Here is a 13,334-nt window from a genome sequence, read left to right as displayed (position 1 = left end):
GTTGTAGTCACCATTTTAAAAATTGGAGTACGTACTAAGCCAAATAACACTTGCCATTTATTATCTGCCTCTAGTGGCTGTGCCAACATTTGGGTGCTGCCATATAGTTTTGGGCCCAAAAAAAAAAAAAAATCAAAAAATTCCAGACTTGGTAAACAGTTTTTATTGCATTTCTTGAGCCATTTTATCTCATATAGTGCCTTTTTTTTTTTTTTTTTTTTTTGTAAAGTATGTGATCACACGCAACGTCGAGCAGTTTTTGGAGAGAATACATTGGTAAAAAAACACAATTAAAAACACCATTAAAGGGAACCTGTCCCCGGGATTTTGTGTATAGAGCTGAGGACATGGGTTGCTAGCACATCCGCAATATCCAGTCCCCATAGCTCTGTGTGCTTTTATTGTGTAAAAAAACGATTTGATACATATGCAAATTAACCTGAGATGAGTCCTGTCCCTGACTCTTCTCACATACAGAAGTCATCTCAGGTTAATTTGCATATGTATCAAATATGTTTTTTTACACAATAAAAGCACACAGAGCTATGGGGACTGGATATTGCGGATGTGCTAGCGGCCATCTAGCAACCCATGTCCTCAGCTCTATACACAAAATCCTGGTGACAGGTTCCCTTTAAACACCCCTAACATATATGGCACATGCTTTTTTTTTTTTTTTTTTAAGCTATTGTGCACAAAAAAAAAAAAAAAAAAAAAAAAAAACACACAATAGGAGGTCTATGGGACAAAAACGCCAGACAATTAGGGGGAAAAAAAAAAACGTTAAAGAGGAGTGTGCGAATAAAACAACAGCGTTTTGGTGTCCGCCTCCAGAGCGGGACGGAGGCAAACTGATGCATTCTGAGCGGATCCTTATCCATTCAGAATGCATTAGGGCTAAACTGATCCATTTTGGGCCGCTTGCGAGAGCCCTGAAACGGATCTCACAGGCGGACCCAGAAACGCCAGTGTGAAATTAGCCTAAGACGTTAGAAAAATCGCTTCATTATGGGTGGTGGATATCTGAATGATATCGGCTGATTTTGCAGATTTATATGCTTGACCCTTTATATGTAAACCTACCTAAACTCTTGCAGGTGTCCTGGTCGGGCTCCAGGACCCAGCCTTCGTAACAAGAGCACTTGACGATAAACTTCTCCTGCTCACACCGCTGGCTGCAGCCGAGATGCTTGGGACAGTAATTCTGGATCTGACACGTCTTGTTATCGGGACCGGTTTCCATTCCCAATGGACAGGAACACACAATGCCTTCTCCAGGGGCCACAGTACAGTTGTGGCTACATCCACCGTTGTTCAACGAGCATTGATCTGGTCAAGAGAGACGTGTGGAACATTAGATGCCAAGATGGAGTGTGCAGAATAATTTAATTTGACACACAAGTCCAGTTATAAGCGTTATGTGCTAAGGAAGCAAGCAGATCTTATATTAGGGAAAGCGGAAGCAAATTAAATGCGTCAGCCAACAACTAATAAAACACCTATGGATAGTGAAGGGAGTCCGTCACCTCCAAAATCACTTTCACAGTAAGCATACCGCTTAGGGTCTGTACCTGAAACATAACCGGTCCACTAATTCGGAGAAAGGCTTTGTCTTTTTTTTTTAATAAAAATAAGGTTTTCAGTGCACTGTGGGCGGGGCCCGCTCCTTTCAGTGCAAGTGGCTTCCCCTGTGTTTATGGGCGTCAAATAAAACAAGCGGGGAAATGCTGGGTGGCGTTACTGGCGGAGCAACTGTGCACCAAATGGAGGGGCCTCTCCCACCGTGCACCAAAAACCTTATTTACATGAAGATAAAAAGAAGCATTACAGGGCCAAATATTCACAGGAAAGGTATGGCTATGTTTCAGGGCCCCTACTCTACAAAGTGGTATGCTTACTTTGACATTCATTTTGGAGGTAATAGCCCTCACTAGTTCCCATAGAATGCTTTATACTTTCTGTACTGACTACTTCTGTGTACTTTAAAATTCATCAGACTACTGACTGCAGGATATGGCAGCCTGTATACTGTAAACAGAATCCAAATTACAGACTGCCATAGGTAATCCTGTACTTTACAGGTCTCTTTACACTGACCGATAATCAGGAAACGAACTTTCACACAAAACACTCGTTCCCTATAATAGGCCTGTGTAAAGGTGATGTTGGATGCATCAGGACAGCACATCGATCTGTGCAAACAGGGATTTGCAGCTCCGAAACACAGCAGCAGCTGCTCATATCCAATTCAGGGGTAATTGCAGCATGTAAATGCAGCTCTCATCCCCTCTGATAAGCAGGCAATTATCGGGAGAGAATGGTTCCTTCCTCATAATTGCCTGCACTGTCAGCCTGTGTAAATGGGCCTTAAAGGCAGACAAGCGGGCACGGGCTATGGAAATTGAATTCAAGTAGATTTCTGTGGCTAATGTAGCTATCCAGAGCAATTCCAGTAATAACATTATATTAGGGGACGGCTATTATAGAAAGTAGAGTGAAATGGAGTTACTTTGAACTGAGCCTTCTAAGTTGATTAACAGGGTCCTCCAATTACCATTTCCTTACTGATCTGACACCGAGCTCGGAGACATTCAAGCACACCTCACAGTACAGATGCCAAGGCAACTCTACGACGCCCATAGGGCATATATGCCAACAGTTCCAATTTTGCCTGACTAATCCCCACTGCACAAATTCCTGGGCCACCCAGCATGAATTAGCATCTCTACATGCCCACCATCCACTTGGATTTGGAAGGTGCCAACATGGGGAGAATAACGCCAGGAGATGTAACTTACCGCAAAGTTCCCCTTCATCGGAGTCATCTCCACAGTCGTTAATGCCATTACACAGCTTTTCAGGAGGCAGACAGATGGAGGTGTTATGTGCACACGTGTGAGATGGAGGCTTACACACCAGCATATCACAGTTCTCTTCATCGGAGTGATCTTCACAGTCGGTATCGCCATCACACACCCAGGCTTTGCTGATGCACCTAGCTATGGTAACAGAGGACAGATCGGTGCTAGGACCCCATCAGAAAATTCAATGTAACCAGTGAAACAGAATAATATGTTACAGAGGACCTGTCACCATAAAATGTAATGCAATCTGCAGGCACCCTGTTATAGAGCAGGAGGAGCTGAGCAGACTGATAATCAGTAAAACACGTAATTGATGCATTTATAGATTTGTTTTGTCCACCTCTTCAGTGACCGCTTTCTCTGTATGCACAATCACTGAGAACACCTCCCGCCTGTACCAATAGCTGTTCACAAGAGGTGGACAAAACAAAAAGGTATACGTGTATAAATTATAGGTTTTACTGAATCTTTATACATCAGTCTGCTCAGCTCCTCCTGCTCTACAGCATGGTGCTTTCAGATTGAATTGCATCCTTTTTAAAGAACTCAATGTAAACCCAATATACAGGCTACCTTCTGTAACAAAATAAATCATAAATAAATTTACTGATACATAAATATATCAAACCAGCAATGAAATATTAGCCACATCACAAGACATTTTTCCCCCCTCTAGTCGTCCTCACCAGAGTCTTTGCAGCCAAACTTGACATTGGGGTCACACGCATGTGTCACGCCATCGCAGTTCTTCTCGTCACTTGTGTCCATACAGTCGGTGTCTCCATCACAGCGCCAGCGGCTATGGATGCACAGGCCATCCAGCCGACACTGGAACTCATCAACATGGCAACCGCCAGGGGGTCGAGTAGCTATTGACATGGGTGGAAAGTGGATTGAGGAAATGGTTTTACATCTTTTCATACTCCGCGACAATTCTGTGTATCGAGATATAATGAATGCGCCCTTTGTCCCACTTCTAGAGGCGCTCACCTTGGTTTGTGCAGTTAGCATGTGTCTCGTCGCTGTAGTCCCCGCAGTCGTTGTCCCCGTCACACGTCCAGTGCTCTGGGATGCAGCGGCCGCTATTACATTTGAACTGGGTGCTAGAGCAGGAGTGGCTGCAGCCGTCCTCATCACTGTTGTCTCCGCAGTCATTGTCTGCGCATGGAGAGTAAAATGATAAATGGTGTGATCACTAACACAGTGATATACAATCCAGCACAGGTCCTCGGACAAGGTCTGCAATCAATAATAGACATATACATTATTATTTGGCATAGTAATTGCAAGAAGGTGAAACCAAGCAAGTTAATACTGCAGAGGAGGAGAGGCAGAGAAGAGTAACATGTAGCTGACAGCACCGCCCTAGTACTTCACCTTTAGAGGAATATTTTGTCCAGACCATGTATGATCTTTTACTACAAAAGACTCATGGCTCTGTCTACCGCCTGCTCAGAGAGGTCATCAGACAACGTTATTTGCTTTGGCGTTATATGAACGCAGTCTGCTGGTTCTGTGGTACTCAAAACGTGGCAAAAACCACAGAAAATAGACAAACACAATGCAATGTATGTAGTAAAAGTTAAAGGGGAGCAGTCAACGCTATAAAAAGGTCTGTTTTTAGTAAATACAACTTGAATTCACTAAGAAATTAATATGGAGCATCTTTCCTTTGAACGGTCCCTCTGTTATTACTTCTAGAAATGTATGAATAAAGCCTCATTCACACGTCAGTGATTTCCATCAGTGATTTTGAGCCAAAACCAGGCTAGGTCTAATCACAGAACAGGAGCAGATCTTCCCCTTATACCTTATGTCTGTGGAGGCTTCAGTCCTGGTTTTGGCTCACAATCACCACTGATGGAAATCACTGACCAAACACTGACGTGTGAATGAGGCTTAAATGGACAGCTAGGCATTGTCATTGTTCTCGTCAAAGGGTGCGTCTCTGCACAGTCTGCCTCCGTTAGCACTGATTGGACAAGGTCAGAGGGTGTAGGGGCGCACCCCCAACTGGTAAGATTGCATGCATACATTTCTAGAAGGAATAAAATAGGAACAAAACAGCATAAAGAGCAAAGAAAAGTTGTTCTTGAATTATTATTTCTTGAGGAATGCACGCATTTACTGAAATAGGAGATCTTACAGGTCCCCTTTAATAGGGTTGTCTGGGATTTTAAGATTGATGGCTTCTCTTGGGTGGTGGGTCAGGCTCCCAGAACCCTTGCCGATCAGCTGTTTGAAGAAGTCGTGGTGCTCTGGTGAAAGCAGTGGCTTCCTCACAATTTACCAAGCACAGCGCCGTATTGTGGTTGTGTTTGGTATTGCAGCTTAGCCTCATTCACCTGAATGGGACTGAACAGCACATAGGCTATGTGACTGATGAACGTGACATCACTGGCCTACAGAGCTCATCGGAGTGACGCGGTCTTTTCAAACAGCTGATCGGCGGGGGTGTCAAGAGTCTGACCCCCACAATCACAAACTAATCATCTATCCCGAGGACGGGCTATCAATATCAAAATCTCAGACAGCCCCTTTAAAGCCTCATGTACACGACTGTTCCGTTTTTTGCAATTTACGGAACGGGCGGCCCATTGTAGAAATGCCTATTTTTGTCCACAAAACAGACAAGAATAGGACAGGTTATTTTTTTTTTGCGGGGCTACGGAACGGAGCAACAGATGCGGACAGCACAGGGAGTGCTGTCCCCATCTTTTGCGGCCCCATTGAAGTGAATGGGTCCGCATCCAAGCCACAAAAACTGTGGCTCGCATGCGGACCAAAACAACGGTCGTATGCATGAGGCCTAAAGCTAAATTGAAGCATAGCGGACTCTCAGGCAGCATCACGAGCAGGGTGACATGAGCAAGAGATTAGGACAAAAAGTTATTCAGAGCTGCAAAGCTGAACCCACCCCATCCCTACAGAAAGAAGAGGCAAAAGCTCTACTATCCACACTCAGGAAAAAGGAACACAGAAACTGCATAGATCACTACATGCACCATATCTGAACGGGGATTTAGGTTTTACGCCTAAAAAATGGGCTAAAAGTGAGACGTTCTTGCAATGGCTATAAATCAGCAGCAAATATTGCAAACTCATCCTTATTAAATTTTTGCCGTTTTGTCCACATGGTTTATATCATCCATGGCAGCTTCATTTAATTGGGTGCACTGGGGCTCAGTGGTTGGCACTGGTGCCTCGCAGCGCTGGGGTCCTAGGCTCAAATCTGACCAAGGACAACATCTGCATGGAGCTTGTATGTTCTCCCCGTGTATGTGTGGGTTTCCTCCCACACTCCAAAGACATACTGATCGGGAACTTAGATTGTGAGCCCCATTGGGGACAGCGAGTGATGAAAATGTCTGCGGAATATAATAGCGCTACACAAGTGCAGAAAATAAATAAATGAAAGGGGCTGCGCAGTGATTTATACTGGTGACCTATCCTCAGGACAGGTCATCAATATCTGATTGGCGGAGGTCTGACTGCTGATTTGGACTTGGTGCACCACATGAACACTGCTTCCTATTTATTACACTGCACATCGTCTTGGAAGTGCAGTGTAAGGACAGGTAGTTGCTCCATTCGCTTGATTGGCGCGTGTGCTTGCAATTACACTGCGCCGCCAGTCCACAGGAGACGACGTGCAGTGTAATGACACGGAAGCAGCAGCCACCTTCTTTTCAAAGAGCTAATAGGCGGGGGTGGCGGACCCCCTCTGATCAGATACTGATGCCCTATCCTGAGGCTAGGTCATCAGTATATATCACTGCACAACCCCATGAATTGCTAAAGCAATTAGTTCGTAAGCTCACAGTACTTTAGTAAATATTAAACCCAATCCTGAAAAGTTATTAGTTAAAAAAAAAAGCAGCAGGGGGAAAACTGCAGCCGATACGGGGCGGAGGGCTAACCTCTAGGGCTCATTCAGATGACCGAATGCTGTCCACAAAAATGCGGATCCGTTTTTTTTGCAGACAGTTCAGCATGTCCGCAAAAAAAACTGATTGCATTCCGTTTTTTTTTGCTGATCCATAGACTTCAATAGGGCCATGTCCTGATTTTCACTGATAAGTATAGGACATGTTTCATTTTTTTGCTGAGCCGTGCAATAAAAGAAAAGGGCCCCATAGAAGTGAATGGGACACAAAAACAAAAGGAATCCACATTTTTGCGGACAGCATACGGCCGTCTGAATGAGCCCTTACTTGATAGGAATGAATGAATTGTAGTAATGATGATGACGACAGGCGAGTGCTAATTGGATGCATCAAGCTGCAAAGCTAAGGATTTGCAAATCTGATGACCTCCAGCAAGAAGTCAGGATTTTGACTCTGCTACCGCCAAGAATATAGGTTGACAAAGTCTACGAGACACTGCTCTTTCCCTAGCAGGCTGGATGGTGCATGTTGACCTATGCACTAACCGGCAGGCTTTGTACAGTTCTTTTCGTCAGAGCCATCCCCACAATCTTTTTCTGAAACAAAGAGAAACCAACCAAAGACAAGACATTTCAAGACATTAAAGACACAGAATAGAAGAATTACAGACACAAACTGCACAACATTGAACATACAGCAATGAACGTGGACTAACGAGAGGGACGAGTACGCTTCATATAAAACAATGCAAATCAGTCAGCAGGTCATAAATAGCCATGGGCAAAAATATACATAACTCATCAAATTAACCCATTATGTTAACCTTCTGCTTTTATCGCTGGTGTTTACCAACACATGCTCCGAGATCAGAGCTTCTCAAACTCTCTGGAGGCCATCACTGATGTGGTGCTGCATGCCACCCAGGCTCCCTGGATTTAGAAGGAAGGTGCCCTGGTTCTGTGACATTACACGTGTCCCAGCAGAAGTGATGTAAGACAGAAAGCATCATCCTAAAAGGACATTATCCTGTACAAACTGGCACATGAACAGGGATCTAGAACTTTACTTCTTCCTTGTGTTAAAGAGGTTGGTGCTAAATTACGGTAATGCCATACACGAGGGTGGGATGGCATTAGCAGCGGTTATCTTAGCTGGCATGGAGATGTCGACTGCCATCAATATAATTTCCAAGATGATGCTATTCTTCTTGTACTGCGCCTGCACGGAAAGCGTCCAGCGCAGGAACAGATACAAGACATCAGGTGGATGTCCTGTATCCGAGCTGACCATGTTCAATGCAGGTACAGCACATAAGTAAAAGTGCCATCTAAGAAATTATATGGAGACTGAGGAGAGCACCACCCCAGCTCAATTAGCAGCTGCCATCATAGGCTAGTCTGTAGCATTAATGCAATTTGCCAGCAAAGTGGCTAAGACCCTTAAGCTGGCAATACATAGTAGACTAAGGTTAGCGGAATCTGCCACTGGCTGGTTGACCATCTAAAGAGTAGGGACGCCTCCAGACTGTCCCCGATATCACCAAGGAGGATCAGGGATAGCTTTAAATCTTGACATAATGTTATATGCTGGAGGCATCTGTGAAGTCAGAACACCTACTCAGGTCTTCATATGTCTTTTGTCCTGGCAGAGGATAGCTGAACATTAACACTTACCATTATCACAGCGCCAGTTGATGTTGATACAGCGGCCATTGGCGCAGGTGAACTGAGTAAGCGGGAAACAAGTCGGATAGGCTGCCAAAGAAAAATCACAAAAATAAAATAATTTCTAAATTACCTAACCTGAAGATGCTTGACATACGGGGGTGTAGCTCGAACGGCTGCATCATTCTTACAGCACTGAGATCTTTATTTTATTTTTTTCCTAGGTATCCAGACAGGACTTAAGTGACTCCCCCTTATTAATTCAGAATTCCCTATTAGGACACATTCATCGTGTAATAACAATTCTGGAAAATGTATTCTATGACTGTTGTGCTATTCCATTTTTTTTATTTTATTATTATTATTATTATTCCTGCTGGAAGTTGTGAACGAGTTACTAGCAGTTTACAGCAGGGTGTTAACCAGTTGGGTGGTGTCCTTGCACAGTCTGACACTGGCAGCTCTGATTAGATAGTGTCAGACTGTGCAGGGACACCCCGCATCTGGTTAACGCTCCGCTGGACCTTCATTGCAGACTGCTATTAAGTCATTCATAAGTTCTAGAAGGAAAAATAAAAAAGTAATAGCACATCATAGAGTCTTAAGAATATATGCTCCAGAATTGTTATTATAAGGGGGATGCAATTAGTTACTAAGACAGACATGTTCGGATTACAGGTCCTATTTAGCTAGACAACCCTTTTACTAGTTACAAACCAACAACCATGCCTTACTGAACAGTTTAGCAAGTGTTTTTGCTCATTCAACGGTTGATCGGCGGCACCTTTACAAAAAAGTTTGTCCCTGAAGATCTGCCCAACAATCGGGCAGTGTAAACCTGGCATTAGTTCTTGGGTGCCCACCTCTGGCCTGAACCCACCTTTTAGTCTGTTACAATCTCTCCGAGAAAAGCAAACACAGCGTGAAGAATGCTCCAGAGTACTGTGTATACTACGAGAAGGGAGTGGATACATTGTGGGGAACACATCCATAAAAACACACTGAACACTATCATAAGCACTTCCAGAATACAGATAAACCCTTCAAATGTTTTCATGCCTATTTAGCAGCTCGGATAAGATAGTAAATTGCACACCGACATAGATTTTCTAGGGTAAATAATGAGGAATTATGTTAGTAGACTTCTCAGCTATCCAACAAGTGAGTGAACTCGTGATTCTGGTAAAGTTTCAATGGGGCCAGTTTAAGGGAATAAAAGAATAAGACAAAATCCCACACAAAAAGTGCATTAACATGACAAAAAGCCTCTCAAGCAAAAAGTCACACAATGAGAGAAGAGCGGCATCAGCATCATATAATGTCACTTCCCCGTGACAAAGAAAACTACTTTAATGTAAATAAACTGAAACAAATACAGGGATTGTAAGAATCGCCTATAGAGCATCAGGGAAGCTTTTCACACCGTGATGCAAAGCTTTACAAGACTGGTTGAGCTTGTCTCCACAAGACCTTCTGTGGTTACCAATTTTCTTCTGAATCAGCTCAGTGGCAAACATCTAAAGTTTGTTTTTGTCTGGTTTACATAGTTCCCCCCCCCCCCCATATACTCCAATGTATGGAGCTCTATATGAGATGCTCAACTTGCGGCCCTCCAGCTGTTGCAAAACTACAACTCTCAGCATGCCATAATAGCTGTAGGCTGTCCAGGTATACTGGAATCTCTAGCTTTACAACAGCTGGAGGACCGCAGGTTGGGCATCCCTGCTCTAGAACACGACACCTGCATGGAGTAGTGACACGTTACTCCATCGGCATACCCAGTTGCCCAACTTAGAAGAAACCTGACTTTTTTGTTTTTGTCATCTTAGGTTTAGAGTTTTTTTTTTTTATAGGTTGGAGAAGCATTAACTCACCACATGAAGAGGATTCATCGGAACGGTCACCACAGTCATCGTCTAAATCACAAGTCCAAGAAGTTGGGATACAACGACCGCTAGCACAGGAGAACTGGTTAGGAGGGCAGGTACGGGCTGTAAGGCAGAAGGTGGATGAATGTCACTGAAGAGGAACCAGTGAGTGAACAAGGATGACAAATATAATAGAGGTGTTCAGATACTATCATGTGTACATGACATTCACCTGAACACGTAGAGTTGGATTCATCTTCTCCATTGCCACAGTCATTGTCGCCGTCACACAGCCAGCGGTTGGGGATGCATCTGTTATTCTCACACTTGAATCGATCAGATGGACAAGTGTGTTGATCTAGATAAAGACAAGACCGTTTTTAAGAAAACACTGCAGACGTCTGAACGTTCTGTCAAAGCCAAGCAGGTGTGGGAGCATTCAATGGAAAGAACTATATCATGATTCAAAAGAAAAAGCGGATGGGTAGCAAATACTGGATTCACTCATTGTGAAGACCACAATGGCTAACTACTATGTGGGTTTGTGTCCTGCAAGATACAGAGGATTATAAAAAAAAGTATTCCTTTCACCTACTGGTCTTATCTTCCCAAACATTTAAAGGCCCCCATACACAAGTGAATTTTCAGGAGCATCAGCTGACAGTCTAAATGTGTATGAGGAGCTCCCTACTCTCCCCCAACAGATGATATTGGGGACAGAATGATCAGATGAATTGCATTTTTTTGCCTAATTGTTTTTTTCACCTGGGAGGTAAGAGACAACCCTTTAAAGATGTAGTCTCCTGAAGACCTCTGTCCATATGTCCTATATATCTGCTGACAGGGGCAACACTAGGGACCTTAATATTTTTGACTCACCATTATTATTAGGTAATATATGGCACTGTTGCTTTATGTATGGGGCTATTATTTGGCAAGTATCTTATTTGTGCAGTGTATGGTGGTAGTCTTTAGCACAGGCATGTAGAGAGCTGTATTGAAGGGCTATTTGGCCGTTTTATTTCGGCATCACCCTGTAGGATGCTGGTAATTAGGCACTATGGGCCAGATTTATCATTACTCTGACGGCTCACTCCACTTTCACATATGGCTTAAGTCAGTTTTAGCCAAGTCAGATTTATGATCAGCCCATTAAGACTGTAATAAATGTGGTTTGATGGTAGCAGTTTATCCTTCAGTAAGCGGCTTTACAAAAGTCACATGTTTTTACGAAAAAGTCGCATGTTCCAATAAAAAGTTGCATAAGATAAGCATGGTTCTCACTGGAGTGAAATTGCGCAATTTTTTGAGACTTTTTAAATAGTCGCAATAGTAAATCTGTCTAGAGATTTATTTACATAAGAAAACACGCCCACTTTCAGAAAACTGGCGCGCATAGCGCAGAGCCGAAAAAAGTCAAAAATTTTTGTGCAGTTTTATCGATTGCGCAAACATTTGCGACTTTTTCACTCCATTATTGTGACTTGAGCTAATGATAAATCTGGCCCTATATGTATGAGAGTACAACACATGGAGGCAGGAGCCAACACATTTTTAAAAGTTGCGAGCTGCAAGCAACAACACTACATTAATAATGGAAGCTCCTCGGAGCTGGCCTACTTTTCTGGACATAAATTACCCCTCAATAAACATACATAAATCCATTAGAAAATGTCCAGTAACGTGTAGGGGCACAGCATCTGTAAACTAACTGAAACAATGTATAAGAAGCGGAAGCCCAACCAATGTCTTTCATAGCAGAAGGGTAAGATGAAGGAAAAAGGAGACTTTTGTATTACTTACCAGTAAAGTCTCTTTCTCGCTCTTCCTTGGGGGACACAGGAAACCATGGGTATAGCTCTGCTCCCTAGGAGGCGTGACACTAAGTGAAAGCTGTAAGCCCCTCCTCCATCAGCTATACCCTTCAGCCTGGAGAAGAGACTGCCAGTTGCGTGTCCAAGTAGTGAAAGATAACCACCAACCGGAAAAAAGAACCGTCAAGCCCCAACGGGGGCAACCAAGCCGGAACCACAACTGTAAACCCAAATGAAGGGCGGGTGCTGTGTCCCCCAAGGAAGAGCGAGAAAGAGACTTTACTGGTAAGTAATACAAAAGTCTCCTTTTCTCGCCCATATTCCTTGGGGGACACAGGAAACCATGGGACGTTCCAGAGCAGTCCCAGAAGGGAGGGACCAGAACAAACTAGACCAACACCAGAGGCATCAATCAACTGCCGCCTGCAACACCAGACGGCCTAAAGCAGCGTCAGCCGACGCATGAGTATGCACCCTGTAGAACTTGGTGAAGGTGTGCAAGGAGGACCAAGTGGCCGCCTTGCAAATCTGCTCCGTAGAAGCCCGATTTCTCTGAGCCCAGGAAGCCCCGACCGCTCTAGTGGAATGAGCGGTAACACCAAGGGGCGGAACCTTGCCCTTGGCGAGATAAGCCTCAGTAACAGCCATCTTGACAAAACGGGCGATAGCAACTTTGGATGCCGCCAACCCTCTGCGTGACCCCTCCGGAACCACAAAGAGCGAGTCAGTACGCCTGAAAGAGCTGGTTACCTCCAGGTAAACCTTGAGCGCCCTGACAACGTCCAGGCGATGAAGCTCCCTCTCCCTAGGGTGGGAAGGGGAAGGACACAAAGAGGGGAGAACGATGTCCTCGTTCAGATGAAAGGCGGAGACCACCTTAGGAAGGAAGGAAGGGACCGGACGAAGAACTACCTTGTCCTGGAGGAACACTAGGAAAGGTTCCAGACAGGAGAGTGCAGCCAATTCGGACACCCTCCGAAGAGAGGTGACGGCTACAAGGAAAAAAAAACAAAAAACTTGCAGGACAGAAGTCGCAAGGAAACCGTCCGCAGAGGCTCGAAAGGAGAAGCCTGGAGCGCTGAGAGAACCAGGTTCAGGTCCCAGGGCGGTACCGGAGGCCGGTACGGGGGAACCGCGTGAGCCACGCCCTGAAGGAAGGTCTTGACAGGACCAAGGGGGGCCAGTGGGCGCTGAAACAAAATGGACAGCGCAGACACCTGACCCTTCAAAGAACTAA

At 44.5% G+C, this 13,334-nt stretch overlaps 1 protein-coding gene across 1 annotated transcript in view; it reads right to left on the bottom strand.

Moving 5' to 3' along the window:
- The window catches only part of LRP1 (LDL receptor related protein 1), a 297,752-nt gene that overhangs the window by 106,639 nt on the left and 177,779 nt on the right, over positions 1-13,334 (bottom strand). Inside the window, exons 17-23 of the mRNA XM_040425719.1 lie at positions 10,516-10,641; positions 10,290-10,406; positions 8,425-8,505; positions 3,855-4,022; positions 3,551-3,733; positions 2,799-2,999; positions 1,084-1,329 (exon numbers count right to left, since the gene is read on the bottom strand). Of these exons, the coding sequence (XP_040281653.1) occupies positions 1,084-1,329; positions 2,799-2,999; positions 3,551-3,733; positions 3,855-4,022; positions 8,425-8,505; positions 10,290-10,406; positions 10,516-10,641 (1,122 nt within the window). The remainder of the gene's footprint in view (positions 1-1,083; positions 1,330-2,798; positions 3,000-3,550; positions 3,734-3,854; positions 4,023-8,424; positions 8,506-10,289; positions 10,407-10,515; positions 10,642-13,334) is intronic.

The sequence above is a fragment of the Bufo bufo genome, chromosome 3 (assembly GCF_905171765.1).
Source record: "Bufo bufo chromosome 3, aBufBuf1.1, whole genome shotgun sequence".
Taxonomy (NCBI): domain Eukaryota; kingdom Metazoa; phylum Chordata; class Amphibia; order Anura; family Bufonidae; genus Bufo; species Bufo bufo.
Note: the sequence above shows the minus strand (reverse complement) of the source record. Positions and strands in the feature narration are given on the sequence as shown.